The 16,252-nt window shown below is 52.0% G+C and overlaps 1 protein-coding gene across 2 annotated transcripts in view; it reads left to right on the plus strand.

Moving 5' to 3' along the window:
• Positions 1-648: 648 nt before the first annotated feature.
• The window catches only part of PTGS1 (prostaglandin-endoperoxide synthase 1), a 24,974-nt gene continuing 9,370 nt past the window's right edge, over positions 649-16,252 (plus strand). The window contains exons 1-8 of one of the 2 annotated variants that reach the window (XM_032251536.1): positions 649-756; positions 856-942; positions 7,819-7,935; positions 8,353-8,493; positions 8,695-8,838; positions 11,281-11,462; positions 11,573-11,656; positions 13,558-13,804. In XM_032251536.1, coding sequence (XP_032107427.1) covers positions 750-756; positions 856-942; positions 7,819-7,935; positions 8,353-8,493; positions 8,695-8,838; positions 11,281-11,462; positions 11,573-11,656; positions 13,558-13,804 — 1,009 coding nt within the window. In that variant the 5' untranslated portion in view covers positions 649-749. Of the gene's footprint in view, positions 757-855; positions 943-1,027; positions 1,579-7,818; positions 7,936-8,352; positions 8,494-8,694; positions 8,839-11,280; positions 11,463-11,572; positions 11,657-13,557; positions 13,805-16,252 lie in introns of those variants that run through there. The other variant, XM_032251537.1, reaches the window with a different exon arrangement.

The raw sequence follows: 16,252 nt of genomic DNA on the forward strand, positions 1-16,252 counted from the left end.
GCATCTACTACATGCTGGGCCCTGCACCAGGAGATTTGTGTGTACTACCTAATTGAATCTTACAACCACCTTCTGGGATGGTTTTTGCTATTGAGCCGATTTTACAGATGAGAACACTGAGGGCTAGAAAAGATAAGTACCTTGTGACACAGCCAGTAAGCTGTGGAGTCTGGATTTGAACTAGGCTCTCATGGACTTTGGAGCCCTATCTCTTCATTTATGGCAGAGAAATGTGCTTTCAGAGGGCCGAGACCAGCCCATGGGGGAAGTAAGTATTTCTGTTCGCTCTGTCTGAGGACTAGTGAGTTTCTTGTCCAGGAAACCACGTGCACACCAGGCTGGACTGCCCCGTTTCTGGCCCCCTTTCTTCTCTGCGGGGCAGAGTGTGTGGTTCAGACCAGCAGTTTCCATCCTCAGTTCTGTCCCCAGGCCCTGGGTGACCTCAGCATTGAGCATGACTCTGAGCCTCAGTTTCCTGTCTATATCTAGTGCCACCAGGCATTAGAAACTCAAGGGCTTCAAGGATCTCGGGTGAAAAGCCGCCTTAGTGATGATCATACATTAATTAATAAAATGCCTTGGCCGGGCTGGGCAGAGGAAGTAAGCGGGCGGCCGAGGTGACAGCTGGAGGGAGGGGCGGGGGTGGAGCCGGGGGAAGAGTTGGGAAGGATGGGCCAGAGCTCCGGGCAGTGTGCGAGGCGCACGCACTGGAGCCTGCAGTCTGCGTCCCGCACCCCAGCAGCCGCGCCATGAGCCGTGAGTGCGACCCCCGTTCCCCGCGTGCCCAGGAATTTTCTTGGCCTCCTGGCGGAGCCTTGAATGCCAGGCTCAGCCCCTCGTCTCTCTCCGCTGCAGGGAGTCTCTTGCTCCGGTTCTCGCTGTTCCTGCTCCTACTGCAGCTGCCCCCGGTCCTGCTCGCGGACCCCGGGGCGCCCACGCCAGGTAGGCGACCCCATCTCTCCCCACGGTAACTCCCGATCCTGTGCCCCTGGCCTGCTTCGACTCCTTCCTCTCCCCTCCAGCGGGCCCAGCTTCCCCTTTCTGCTCGCGGTGCGTGAGCAAGGGGACTGAGGCTGAGTCTGTTGGTGGGATGGGAGCTCTCTGAAGCCCCCCGGGGGTGTAGCCTTGGCTAATGGGCTATCGAGTTCTTTTAGGGGAAACGGCAAACTGGGATCTGGTGCCGACATGGGGAGAAGGGACAGTCCCTATCCATCCCCCTCACCTGTTCTGGGCCCCCAGATGTCTAAGCAGCCTCCTCGCCCAGCAGCCCTGCTGTTTCCTACAGGGGCCTCTTTGGGAGGAAGCCACAGGAATCAAGGGGAAATGAATTCCCTTTCTCCAGCCTCTAGCTGTCTGGGAACCATCCTGATTCCTATTGCCAGTAGAGACAGTCTCCCCTGGTGAAGACTTCAGGAGCAGATGGGAGATGGAAATACAGTTAGGAGCCAGGATGCTTCCTCTGGGGTTTAACCCTCACCTAGGAGGCCCCCACTGAGCAGATGAGGAAACTGAGGCTCAGGAGGTGCCACGATCCCCCAAGCTCACACAATACATGGTGGGCCCAGGATCTGAACTCAGGTCTGTCTGCCTCTGCACACTTCGCAAGGTCTTTCCACAGAAAGCTGCTTCTACCCACAATGGACCCTGAGCCACTTGGGGAGGTTGATGGGGAAATTCCACCCCTTCCTTCCCCATGCATGTGCCAGGTTCCAGGTGAAGGAATTCAGCTCCTCACTCAGCCAACCTTCCTCCCCCAGCTTACTGAGTGTGTGTGTGTGTGTGTGTGTGCGTGCATGCACGCGCGCGTGGGTCCCAGCTGGACATAGTTTCCTCCACCACCTAGCTGTGTAAAGGCTCTAAAATGAGGCCCAGAGAGGGCAGGAGGGGGCAGAGGTGATCTGCGCTTTCTGCTGCGGTGCTCTAAGGGTCTGTGCATGGAGGAGAGAGGAAAGATATGTACATGGACTTGGGATCAGACCAAGTTTCCTGAAGGAGAGGCTTCGGGTGGGTGGCGTTTAGGGAACTCAAAGAGAGAATGGAGGGTGCTCTAGGAAAGGATTTGGGTTGAACAAAAGTCTGGTTTGTGGATGGAGGAAAAGAAGACTCATGTGGCCAGCACTTTAAAGTTTACAAAGGTTGGTCATAGACATCCACTTCTTTGGTGTTCTCAACAGCTCTGCCAGAGAGATGCCTTAGACCCACTACAGAAGGGGACTCTGAGACCCAGAGGGAGTGAGGCCACTTGTCTGAGTCCTCGCAGTGAGCCGGTGGTAGGGAGGAGAAAGGTCCCATCAGGCTGCCTCGCTGACCCATCAGTCAGTCCCTGGATCAGCCCAGCACTTCCTCCGAGGCTGCATCTGGCCCCATCCAGGCACCCGGGGTATGCAGCCTGCCCGCCTGTTTTCTTTCTTAGTCCATTCACCAACGCACAATGAGCCATGGTCTGTGCTATTTGGTTTCTTGCCTTTTCTGTTTCCTTTTATATAATAAATGTTTAAACAGAATTGTTTTTTTCATTCCCAAGGGCTTGTGTATGCCAGTCCTTGGCTGGGGCCTGGAGACACAGAGCTGGGAGAAGCTTATAGGCGATGGTGGAGACAGAAATGCCACCAGGCCGTCCTGCAAGGGGACCAGGAGTGTGCGGAGCTCTGGGAGGGAGCAGCTGCCTCTCAGGGCAGAGAACTGAGGGAGGCTTCTTGGATCTGATGACATTTGGACTGGACCTTGAAGGAGGCAGTGGGTGGGGGAAACACTGAGAGACTCAACCACGAACCGTAGGGTAATTGGGAGCAGGAGACTGAGGATGGGTGCGTCACGTGGAGGTGAGACTGGAGGCCGGAAAACTGGTACCGAGGCTTCTGCAAGGATCTAGGAAAGAGCAAATGACAGGTGGAGTGGAGGGGCAGAAGGTCTGGGTTGCCCTCGTATTGCCAAGTCTGAGAGTAAACTGAGGCCCAAGCTACTTGGGCATCTGCTCCAGGAAACCAAGGCCTATGTTTTGCCCCTAGAGGCAAAGAAGATGAAGAGATGAGGGCTGCACTCACCCGAGAGGGCAGTCTGCATACCCTGGGTGCCTGGATGGGGCCAGATGCAGCCTCGGAGGAAGTGCTGGGCTGATCCAGGGACTGACTGATGGGTCAGCGAGGCAGCCTGATGAGCCTCTTCTCCTCCCTACCACCGGCTCACTGCGAGGACTCAGACAAGCGGCCTCACTCCCTCTGAGCCTCAGAGTCCCATTCTGTAGAGTGGGTCTAACGCATCTCTCTGCCAGGGCTGTTGAGACCACCAAAGAAGTGGATGTCTACAACCAACCTTTGTAAACTTTAAAGTGCTGGCCACATGAGGAAGAGAATGCTGCTTCCACCTCTCTGGAGGGGAAGGAGATGGAGGCCAGCCTGGAGGCAAGGCTGTGCTGGGTGAGGAACCCTGAATGCTCAAGTCCTTCCCTTCTAGTCCCTGGACTTGACTCAGTGCCCATCTCCTAGACTGGGATAGGGCATGGCCTGGCAATCAAAGCTGCGTACCAGGCAGAGGGGCTTCAGGCCAGCTGACCCCGGCACATGGGGCAAGATCCCAGCTGCGCCAAGGCTGCCCTGCTGCCTGCGCCTGCTCTCACCAGCATCAGCTGTGTCTGTGGGCCAGGCAAGGGCTTCCTCTCTAGCTGGCTCTTCCAGCTGCGGGGCCCAGCTGTCTGAGTCTGGTGCGGTGGTGCTTAGGGGTGGGAACTGGGGCCCAGGCCGGATCAGTCAGGGTCCCCCGCCTTTTTCTTCTATCTGGCTGCCAGGTCCCCAGAGCCTCTCTAAATATTATTCTTTAGGGGATTTGGGTCGTGCCTCTTCACTGGGCAGTAGTGCAGCCTGACGCCTTCGCATCCTGGAGGACTTGGTGTTCCCTGGCTGTGCCTGTCCCTTAGTCACGCTCGGTCCTGGACCTGGAGTTTTGACTTTTGGGCTAGGGGATCTTTCCTTGCTTAAACGCTTGGGAAGGTTCTGGAACCAGGCAGTCCTGGACAGCCCTCATCTGTGGGGATGGGGACCAGCAGCTCAGCCTTTCGGGTGCGTGTGTCTTCTGTGCAGTGTGCTGTGCTGGTCACCCCTGCCTCTGCGTGTCCTGGGGACTCAGTGAGAGCAAGCAGAAAGGTTCTCTGCTGACGGGGCCATGGGTGGAGGGTTGTATCAATACAGATAATAGAGAGGGACAGATTGGCTCTACCCAGAGTAGAGGGCCTGGTCGTCGGAATGGAAGGCCTCCTTTAGCCCACCTGCTACACCCACCTCATGGGATTTACGGAAAATTGAGGTTCTAGGGGTGGAAGGGACTTGCCCAAGGATGCACAGCCAACCAGAGCAGCCAGTCTCATACAGCTTTCCTGAGCAACTGCTTGGTGCCTGGCCATGTGCTGGGTGTGGGGGACTCCAAGTGAATTAGACTCGGTGCCTGCATCTCCCTGGTTCTCTTTCTTGGTGAACGGGGCTGTCCTCCACTGAGCAGCAAACTGAGTTGGTATGAAAACATGCAGGACTGAAGTTAGACCGAAGGAAGGCCTTCCTGCATGAATACTTCCTAAAGGTCTGCTTGTGGCAGGAGATGGTGATCCCTCTGGGGTCCTGGTTTCATTCGTTCAGGATTTTCGAGGTTCACTTTGAAGGAATGTGACACATCTTCCTCACCTGGGTTATTCCCAGTCTGTGCATCAAAGTGACTCTCCCTTTCCATCCCTTCCCCAAATCCCATCTTGGACACCTCCAGGAGGAGGAGGAGGGAGTTCAAGTCTTGGCTCCGCAACTTCAAAGCAGGAGAACCCGGAGCAAGCCTCGCATTCCTCATTGCGGAATGGGGAGTCTCCCCTACCTGTCCTAGGGAGTGCTGGGAAGATAAATGAGTGCTGATGTGGGAAGTTGTGGACTTGGTTGGCTGAGCCCCGGCTTTCTGGCTGGACTGTGAGTGTCCGGCTGTGGTCTAGTGGCACCTAGTCTCCCCTCTGCCCACCCTGACACCCTGGGGCACCAGCGGCAGGCCCACTGTTGTTCTTCCTGGAAGAACTTTCCCTGCCCCAGAGCAGCTGATGTTTATGGAGAGAACGTGGGGAAGAAGGAGGGGGAAGCTGGACGGCTGGCCTGGGAGGGAGGAGCCTCAGCTCTGCACAGCCTCTCTTGGCAGGGTGGGTGTGGGCAGCAGTTCCAGCCTCAGCGTCTGGAGCTTGCAGCTCTTCTGCCTGCTGGGACGGAGCTCTAGGGCCAAGGCAGGAGGCCTTCCGGTTCCACCTCAGACAGCTGCTGAGGGGGCACGGAAGATGAGGGACTCCCTTTGGTCGGGCTGGGGGTGGGCCAATCTCCCCACTTCATTTTATTTATTCCAAAAACATTTGTTAAGCTCTGGCTACCACATCTGGATCCCAGACCTGGGTTGAGCCCCAGCTGTGTGCATAGCCTGTGCTGAGGGAAGAGCAGGCTGGGGGAGGGAAGGGAGTCCCTTCTCCTGGAAGCTCACGGTGGAGAAGAGCAGGTTGAACTGGGACCCAGAGCCAGGGCAAGGGAGAGTGGGAGGAGAGAGAGTGTAGACATTCGGGGAAGCCTCCTGGGGGAGGCAAGGCGTAGGCTCAGCTGATTTGGAGGGAATCTATTAAGGAGGCCAACAGCCTGGGTAAAGGATGGAGACGCTGAGGGTTTGGGGCTTGGGGAGGGGCTAGCGCAGATTGCTGGAGCTGCAGGGACCTCTGGAGTTCATTCTGAGATCCGTGCCGTGGTAGGGATGGGAAATTGATCCTGGGGTAGGCCTAACCCCTGTGCCCTTAGAGTGATAGAGCTGGACTGGCCTAGGGGGCCTTGGGTGCCAGGGTTGGGAGCTGAGGAATGGGCACTACAGGGGACCCTGGGCAGGTGAGCCAGCCAGACCAGCAGGAGGGGCAAGGAGGAGAGTTCCAGCAAGTGTGACAAGTCTTTTCTGGGGGAACCAGGTCTCTGAGCCAGCAAGGGGGCTGATCTTGAGGCCTTTGGCCTTTCTAGGCCTGTGGCTGGGGGAGGCGGGGTCTGGGATGCTGCCAGGCCCTTTCCCTGGATCCTGCCTGCCAGGTTCGCCTGTGGCTGCCTGATAAAGCCTTTTTGTTCAGCCTTCTTCCCTCGATCCCTCCCTCCTACACCCCTGCTGGGGCCATTGTGGGGCTGTGGGGAGTTGCCCTTAAGCAAAACTATTTGCATAATTCTTGTTGTCCTTGCTTGTGTATGTGTGTGTGTGTGCATGTGTGTGTGAGTGTGTGCATGTGTGTGTGTGTGTGCTTGTGTGTGTGTGGGGGGTGTGTGTGTGTGGGTGGTGTTGCCCTCTTTGAGGTGGGGACCAAAAGGACTCTGCTGCCCAGGTTAAGCCCTATGCTGTAAAGTGAGGAGACTGGGACCAGGGTGGGGATTAGGGGGCAGGCCTTGCCCAGGGTCATGCTCTCTGACCGTAGCACCCTGAAATGACAGTGTTTCATCCTCAGCTGCTCCCGCCTTTCACTACCCTTTTGACCCACAGTAACCAATTGCACAAAGAATACACGTTCCCTATGACGCTGGCTTTGAGGCCAGATAAGGAAGTATGTTTGTAGAAGGGAGCCAGGCGTTTTCTATGTAAGGCTAGAGAAGGAGCCTCCTGCCAGGAGCCTGGAGTTTTGGGTCTGCCCAGCTCTGTTCTGTTTCCTTGGCCAAGTTGTCAGCTCTCCCTGAACCTCAGTTTCCTTCACTGGGCAGGGGTGGTGACAGGGGAGGCGGGGGGGCGGGGGGTGGCAGGTCCTACCAAACCTGAGGAGTTTCTCACTTTGCTGCTGAAGAATCACTGAGGCAGTGCAGATTTAGCAGGGGGGTGGCGGTCAGAGGGATCTGGGTTAAACACAGGGAGGGACTTCCTCACAGCTTCTTCGGGAGGCAGCAGGGCGGATGCCAGAGCTCCACATGTCCTCCGAGGAGGTTTTCCAGCCCTGACTCTCCTATTCTCTTGGTCTGTGACTTTCCTCAGGATCCCAGAGTGCGGACCCTACCCTGATGTGGGCCAAGCCTGAGCCCACCTGAATGGGTGCTGAGGCAGCCGAGAACTTGGAGTTCCCCTCCTCCTGCACACCCACCCTCTGTCCCCAGGGTTCTGGAAAACTTCTTTCTTAGACTTGGCTGCTGAGGCTGTGGGGGTGGAGTGGAGGTGACGGGCGTTTTGCCTGGTGAGACCTGTGGGGTGATTGGTCTGGCTTTCCCTTTTTCTGGCCTCAATTTTCCCATCTGCAATGTGGGCATTATGATACCTGCTGTTCTCTCCCTTCTGCATAAATGGAGGGATGGTGAGGCGTCTCGTTTTCCTAGTGTCCGGGTGCTCAGAGCGTGGGGTGGTGGTCTGGGAGAAGTCCCTCTCCTCATCCTTGTCCCTTTTCTGACCATCCCCCCAGCCCTTGCTGCTGGACTCTGACTAGGCAGGAAGTGAATGCTCTACAAGCCCACGGCTGTGGTGCCTTATCAGCTCTTTCCTAACCTTCAGTGTCACAGCCTGGGTTCTGGACTCTTCCCCTGCTGCCATTTGGTGGCAATAGGGAGGGAGGGGGACTTCCCCTGGGGGCCTGATGTGGGCTAGGCTGGAGTTCCAGAGCAGGGCCTGGAAATGGCAGGGTGGGGGGTTTATGTTCACAGCGGTGGGAACAGGGAGGGCCCTTGGGGGAACTCTGAAGCTCTGGCACCCAGTGATTCAGGACGGAGCTGCAGTTCAAGTCCATGCTTCTGGCCCCTCATTCCCTCATCACGGCTAGATGAGGGTCAGGAGGCCACCCCCGCACGGTCTCTGATCGCCATTTCTCACCCACAGTGAATCCCTGTTGTTACTATCCATGCCAACACCAGGGCATCTGTGTCCGCTTTGGCCTTGACCGCTACCAGTGTGACTGCACCCGCACGGGCTATTCCGGCCCCAACTGCACCATCCGTGAGCTGGGCCTTCAGCCCCCACTCCTTCTCTCCTGAGCCTTCCTGCTCCCTGGGCCCCTTCTCCTAGACCCCAACTTCCTACCCTCCTCTCTGGCCGTGGCTCTATTCTCCTTCCTTGCCTGGCTCTGCCCCAGTCTCTGACCTGGCTTCAGTATGAACTCTCACTCTTGGTTCACCCTCCCTCCCTGCTTCTGGGTTCCGTGGGGAGTCTTCACTCCATGCCCTGGCCCCTGTCCTCATGCCTGGTTCTGGCTCTGTCATGTGTCCTTGTTCCCAAGATTCCATCCTTACCCGCTTCCCCATAGGTACCACCCTGTTCCATCCCAGTCCTCGTCCTCAGTGCCCCATCTTCCACCCTGGCTACTTCGGGTCCTGCCAGAAGGGACCAACTGAGTGACTCCCACTGCCCCTGCAGCTGAGCTGTGGACCTGGCTCCGGACTTCATTGCGGCCCAGCCCCTCTTTCACTCACTTCCTGCTCACGCATGGGCGCTGGTTCTGGGAGTTTGTCAACGCCACCTTCATCCGAGAGATGCTCATGCGCCTGGTACTCACAGGTGGGTATGGGGCAGGGCCCCTGACCTGGGGCAGCAAGCAATCCTGCTAGTCCTTTGGATTCTTGGCATCTGATAGGGGTAGTGGGTGGGGCAAACCTATGATGCCAGATAAAATAAGCCTCAACCCAGGAGGAGGCAGGAAGAAATGGGTGGAACTCAGGGTGGAAACACCCTTATCGCTAATATTTTTGCTTTCTGCAGTGCGCTCCAACCTTATCCCCAGTCCCCCCACCTACAACGCAGCACATGACTATATCAGCTGGGAGTCTTTCTCCAATGTGAGCTATTACACTCGTATTCTGCCCTCTGTGCCTAAAGACTGCCCCACACCCATGGGAACCAAAGGTAAAATGGGATGAGTAGCTGGGCCTGGGGATAACAGGAGGTGTTCAGTTCTCCTCTTTGGGAAAAATCAAGCAAAAGAACAATTATTGACCCATTCTGCAGATGGCTAGACCAAGGCAACACACATGACATGTCCAGAGCCTGGGCTGAGAACAGGAAAGGGCAGCAGAGGGTCTTGCCTGAGGTCACCCAGAGTCAGACCAATGTTTCCATAGTTCCAGGGTGCCCCTTTGCTTAAGCCATTTCTAATGATGACTCGGGTCCTGCTAGGGTGGAAGTGACTTAGAAGTTGAGATGTAGGAAGGAATGAATAGTGAGCTATTTATTGGGTGCTAACTCTGTGTTTGGTTCTTTACAAATGTGAATAGTTTTACACGCTTCACCAGTGTAGGGTACAAATAAGTCACATTTTTTTCTTTTGTTGCTCAAGACTCCACTTAACTACACTGGCAGGGGTTTTTTTTTGTAAGACCTTCCCATGACACCCCTAATTATTTAAAAACCTGGGATATTACTCATTTGAGACCCATCAGTTCAGCTTCAAGTACAGGGAAGGCAAGAGAGGCTCATCAGTCCATCGCTGCTGTACTTCAGTTCCTGCCAAGTGATGGCGCTGTTGAACGCCAGCCCTGTGCAGCCCATGGTTGTGTGCTTTTACAGGTTCAGAACCTTGCACCTGTATTAATGTCCCCTATGTGGGTCTTGAGAGCACTACTCTGATGGTATTCAATCACATGGTTAGCTGTTCTTCCCAAAGCATGACCATTCTACCAGGATAGCTGGGTCTTGCCAACTTTGCTGAAGTCAACTCTTTCCCAGTGTCAGTGAGTGATGATTCCAAATTCTGGTTGGCAGATCACTCCCTCTAACTTCACTTTTGGTGGATTTTCTTTAGCAGTACTGATATTTTTTTCCTGCCAGAGGAACCCAGTCAGCCATCTTAATCCAAATAATTTCTGTTGATCTTGAACCTTCAACATCAGGGCTCACATGATGATGCATTGTGAAGAGATGCCTTTACCAGAACTCAAAAAATTATATTCTTTTCTGTGAGGGCATTGGATAACAACTCATTTGAACTGACATAATTAAGGAAGGCCTCTCAATACTTAAAGGATGACTTGTCTTTACGTCAGACATAGAAAGATTGGCATCATTTAAAATAGGTTGACAGGGCCAGGTGTGGTGGCACATGCCTGTAATCTTAGCACTTTGGGAGGCTGAGATGGGTGGATCACTTGCACTCAGGAGTTCGAGACCAGCCTGGATGACATGGTGGGACCTATTCTCTACAAAAGAATACAAAAGTTAGCTGGGTGTAGTGGTGTGCACCTGTAGTCCCAGCTACTCAAGAGGCTGAGGTGGGTGGATCAATTGAGCCCAGGAGGTTGAAGCTGCAGTAAGCCATAATTATGCCACTGCAGTCTGGCCTAGGCAATAGAGTGAGACCCTGTCTCAAAAATAAATAAATAAATAAAATAGGTTGGCAAACTACAGCCTGCAGGCCAAATTCAGCTCACCTCCCCTTTTGTAAATAAAGTTTTACTGGAACACAGCCAGATGCATTTGTTTATGTGTCATCTATGACTACATTCCTGCTATAATAGATGTGACATGTCTGTATGGTCTGCAAAGCATAAAATGTTCACTACCTGGCTTTTCCAGAAAAAGCTTGCTGACCTTTGATTTAAAAAATTCTACCCACTGGTTCTCTGCTATGCTTACATGATCTCTTGCAATCCTCAGATCCACTGTATCAAATGGGTATCATTTGGACTTTTTTAAAGATGGAGAAATTGGCCGGGCGTGGTAGCTCACGCCTGTAATCCAAGCACTTTGGAGGCCAAGGCAGGCGGATCACCTGAAGTTGGGAGTTCAAGACCAGCCTGACCAACATGGTGAAATCCAGTCTTTAAAAAAAAAAAAAAAGATGGAGAAATTGACACTCTGAGAGATGAGGCAACTCATCTGTGTTCACACAGCTAGCAAATGGCATAGTCAGTTGCAAATGCAGGCTACCTGGACTTAGGGCAAGGGAGTTCATGTTTGTTTTTTTCTGTTTCTTTATTTCTTTTTGGTGAAATGTTTCATTATGGAATAATTACACATATACACAAAAGTTGAGAGAAAAGTGGAATAAATGATGTACCCATCTTTCAGTTTCAACATATACCCACAATTTCTTTATCTTATTTCATCTCTCTCCTCTCATATTTTTATAAAGTATTTTAAATCAAATTCTAAAAATCATGCCACTTCACCCGTAAATACTTCTAGGGTCTTTTGGTAGAGAGTGGGTTACCTGGCGGTGGTGGGGAGTTGGTCCTGAGGAGACCACTCTGGGCTTCCTGCTTGGGCCAGTTTGCCTGGTGAGCCCAGGTGTCCCCAGGGCAGCAAGATCCAGACAGGAGAAGCTATTGCTGTTTCCTACCTCCCAACCAGGGAAGAAGCAGTTGCCAGATGCCCAGCTCCTGGCCCGCCGCTTCTTGCTCAGGAGGAAGTTCATACCTGACCCCCAAGGCACCAACCTCATGTTTGCCTTCTTTGCACAACACTTCACCCACCAGTTCTTCAAAACTTCTGGCAAGATGGGTCCTGGCTTCACCAAGGCCTTGGGCCATGGGGTGAGTTCCTGGGAGGGGTTCAGGACTGCTTTGGACCTAATTTGGCACACACATGTCATGGACAGTGGACCAGAACCCTGGTGACCGGAGGGAACCCTCTCTATCCACAGGTAGACCTCGGCCACATTTATGGAGACAATCTGGAGCGTCAGTATCAACTGCGGCTCTTTAAGGATGGGAAACTCAAGTACCAGGTAGTGCTGGGCTAGAGGGTAGGGCAGAGGGGAGGGTCTCCCATGGTCTCCCTGGCAAAGACTGCTTGGGCGGTCTGGGTCATGTCCTGAGAGGGCCAGCCCCAGGAGTGGGAGGCGTGTGCCAGGAGTGACAGTATACCCTGGGAGGAGGCAGCAGGTACAAGAAGTCAATGAGGAGCAGACATGGCACCCTCGTGTCAGCTGGGGAGGTGGATTTTGGAGCTCAATAGGAGATGAACATTTGTAGTCTGCATTTATTTATTTAATTATTCCATAGTATTAATTGGACACGAGAATATACCTGGCACAGGTGATTGAACAGTGACCATTATAGTTTTGGGCCCCGGCCTCAATAAACCACAGACAAACTCTAGGATACTCATTCTGTGAGGTTTTTTGTCTAAATCAGCACTGTCCAACGGAAATATAATGTGAACTGCATGTATAATTAAAATTTTCTAATGTCCATATTAAAAGAGGGAAAAAGAAACAGGTGAAATGGATTTTAATAATATATTTTACTTAAGGCAATATGTCCAGATTATTAGCATTTTAACACGTAATCAATACATTATTAACAAAACAGCTCACATTCTTTTTTTCGTGCTGAAGCTTCAGAATCTGGTGTATTTTTCACACTCACAGAACATCTCAATTTGGATGCTCAGTTTTCACTGGAGTGATGGAATCTGTATTTAGATTTCATAAAATGTACAGCTGAAGTAGAGTCACATGCCCAAGTTGTTCCACACATACTTAAAGGTTTTCCAATAGCTGAAGTATCAGTTTTAAAATTCAAATAGAAATTTTAAAAAACCCAAATAAATTAAATAACATTCAGTTCTTCATTTACACTAGCCAAATTTCTAGTGCTCAGTAGCCACACTTGGCTAGTGGCTACCATATTGGATCGTGCAAATCTTAGGCAAGCACCAAAGCAAAGCTCGATGCTGAATCTTTATGGCTAAGAACATACTTGGCAGCTGGGCGTAGTGGCTCACGCCTGTAATCCAAGCACTTTGGAGGCCAAGGTGGGCGGATCATCTGAGGTCGGGAGTTCAAGACCAGCCTGACCAACATGATGAAACCCCATCTTAAAAAAAAAAAAAAAAAAAAAAGGAACATACTTGGCATATAGTAGTCTCTTGGTATATATTTAATGAATGAATGAAGAAGCTGCCATATAATTAGGTAAACGTGTAGCTGCCAGCAAGCAGAAGCTGTTAGTGCCACTAGAGTGTTTGGATGATGGGTGAAACTTCCCTAGGAAGTTACAAATAAGCCCAGAATTGCATGAAGGATGAGGAGGAGTTAGAGATGCTAGGAATGGGAGAGGGCTTTCCAGGTAGAGGGCTTAGCAAGTACAAAGGCTTAGAGGTAGAGAGTAGCTTGGTGACTTGGAGGGATTGTAGGAATGGGAGAGTTTGCTGAGCCTAGTGATCAGCAGGAGGGTAAGAATGACTTTACGGGAAGGTGGAGATGTCTGTGGGGACCATGTTAAGGAATTCTAGTTTCTGCCAAGAGCAGAGAGAGTATTTGGAAAGGTTTTAAGTCAGCTCATGATGTAAGATTTTGTTATTTTTAAAGGTTTTTTTTTTTTTTCCTTTTCTTTCTTTTTTTGCTTGGGTGCAGTGTAGAAACTGGCCTGTCTGGGGATAGGGGTAGACATACGGAGACCACTTAGGGAGAGGAGTCAGAGTGGAAGATGAGGGTGGGTTGCCTGAGGTAGCGGTAGTAGAGATGGAGAGCAGGGGACTGATTTTATGAGAGACTTAGGAGGTGGAGTCAACAGCCTTGGCTGAGGGGAACAGGCAGCTGGAGGCAGGAATGGGAGGGGGTCGGCTGTGGGCAGCTGCGGGCGACCCCCCAACCCCAGGTTGCCAGGCGGCCCCATCCCGCAGGTGCTGGACGGAGAAATGTACCCCCCCTCCGTAGAAGAGGCGCCTGTGTTGATGCGCTACCCTCGAGGCACCCCGCCCCAGAGCCAGATGGCCGTGGGCCAGGAGGTGTTTGGGCTGCTTCCTGGGCTCATGCTGTATGCCACGCTCTGGCTGCGCGAGCACAATCGTGTGTGTGACCTGCTGAAAGCTGAGCACCCCACCTGGGGCGATGAGCAGCTCTTCCAGACGACCCGCCTCATCCTCATAGGTGAGGACTCCAGACCTGCCCTGCCTTGGAAGGTCGTGCCCTCCATCACGAGATGCAGAGGGTAGGGGACTTAGAGGTGGAGGCTGAGACTAGAATCCTTGCTCTTCTGCTTAGTAGCTAGAGGACCTTGAGCAGGCCCCTCAACCTCTGTGATCCTCGGTCTCCAAATCTGTACATTGGGGTGAATGATTGTAAGGATTTGTTGAGGTGATGAATGGGAAGGCACCTAGCACATAGTAGGCCTTCAGAAAATGGATGACTGTGATGGTTGATTATGAACTGGGTGACTCATAGCACATCTGATTAGCCACCCTGAGTCTCAGTTTCCCCCGTGTGCTGCACCCAGATGCATACTTGTGGTCCCCAGCATGTGCAGGGTCAAACTCCAGCTTGCCCGACCTTCAGGAATCTTCCTGTTCCCTTCCCTGCATGTATCTACCTTCCTGCAGTTTGGTAGCTTCTAGGTGACTCAGGGACAGGATATTTTTGTGTTCCCTACGGGGGCGAGTCTGCAACCTAAAATGTCAGATGGTTTCCTGCTTGGGAGCTTGGCCCCTGACATCCCTGTCCAGACCATATTCGCTATGAGTCACCAGTAACTCCCTTCCCCCACCTCTGGGCACCACTGGGCATGGCTGGTCCCAATTACAGACCTAATTTACTGGAGCTATGAGGGGCCAGGCACTGGGAATAGGAAAAGTCATTAGACGGAAGAGGGGCTGGTTCTGAAGTTTCAGCATCGCAGAGACCTTGACCAGAGAGAGCTGGAGGCTGCCCAGCACACTGGCTGGCGACGAAGCTGTGGCCAAAGGCAGGACTCCTAGGCCACCACACATCCAGTGCTTCACTTAACTCCCCTGCAACCTCATAAGCCAGGTATGATTACCCTGTGAAAATCAAGATTCAGAGAGGTTAAGTGAATTCTTCAGGGACAATCAGCCGGTGGAGACTTGAGGTCTAGTTGCCACCAAAATGTATGCTACTTCCACTCCATCACAAGGGGGGCTCTTCTTGAATGGGAAGGGGTTGCAAGCCTCATTCTGATCTTCCGTGACAAGGGAGTATTGGAAAGGGATTCTCCCCTTGCGTCTACACTTACTATTCCTACTTCCGGCTGACATATATGGACATCCCCTCTCATGCCAGGCGCTGTGCCAGCAATTTCACTGTATTTACTGTCTACTTCTCTCAGCAACCCTAAAATAGTATTGCACTGATATTATTATTATTATTTTTATTTTCGAGATGGAGACTTGCTCTGTTGCCCAGGCAGGAGTGCGATGGCACAATCTCGTCTCCCTGTAACCTCCACCTCCCGGGTTCAAGTGATTCTCCTACCTCAGCCTCCTGAGTAGCTGGTATTACAGGTGCCCACCACCACACCTGGCTAATTTTTGTATTTTTAATAGAGACGGGGTTTCACCATGTTGGCCAGGTTGATCTTGAACTCCTGACCTCAGATGATCTGCCTGCCTCGGCCTCCCAAACTGCTGGGATTACAGGTGTGAGCCACAGTGCCCGGCCGCACTAATAGTATTATGACACACATTTTATAGTTAAGGAAAGTGAGGTTCTGAGGGATTAAGTGACTTGGCCCAAGCTCAGGTGGCTGGAAATGGTAAAGCCAAGATTTGAATCCAGGTCTGCCGATCCTACAGTCCGTGGCTCCAAGTCAACTTGCATAAGCCAATTTGTCTAATGGCTAATTGGCCTAAATATCATTTTCTTTCAATATCTACTTGCCCAGTTTTAATTTGGCTACAGAATGTTCAATTTGCCTCTTCCCTGGCTTTTTGCTTTCTAGCTGGTTATAGCTACAAAGGGGGCAGAGGAAAAATTTATTTATGAGAATTCTGTTATCTAAGAACGGATAGGAAATATGTTTTTGGAAACATATTTAGGGCAAGGCTCCCCTTCTGTCCTTGGTATCTCTTTTGCCACTGTAGCAGCTCTGAGTGGTCTCCTTGAAGTCCTCCTCCATCGCCGAGGTTGTCAGCATGATGACAACTTTTCCCAAGTAAATCCTCCACTTTTCCATCTTTCGTAGTCTCTCCAACTTCCTTTAATGGGCTTTGGGAGGGATATCGCAAAACCAATTCTTGGACACCTCCTTTGGATGTCCTGCTTAGCTGGCCTAGAACCTCCCTCTGAAATGTGGGAGTAGCCGGTGCTCTTGTCTTGAGACCTCAGTCAAAATGGACCAGAAGTTCTATTTTCACATCCTGTTAGAAGGAGACAATATCAAAGTGGCCAAACAAAATTAGACATCAACAGCGAGGTTAGGTGTGGTAGCTCATACTTGTAATCCCGGGGCTTTTGGGAAGCTGAGGTGAGAGGGGTGCTTGAGGTCCACAGCTCGAGACCAGCCTGGACGACATAGCCAAACCCCATCTCTTTAAAAAAAAAAAAAAAAAAAAAAAAAAAAAAAAAAAAAAAAAAAAAACAACA

This window comes from Sapajus apella, unplaced genomic scaffold (genome assembly GCF_009761245.1).
Source record: "Sapajus apella isolate SASKATOON/1434 unplaced genomic scaffold, GSC_monkey_1.0 scaffold76, whole genome shotgun sequence".
In the NCBI taxonomy this organism is placed as follows: Eukaryota; Metazoa; Chordata; class Mammalia; order Primates; family Cebidae; genus Sapajus; species Sapajus apella.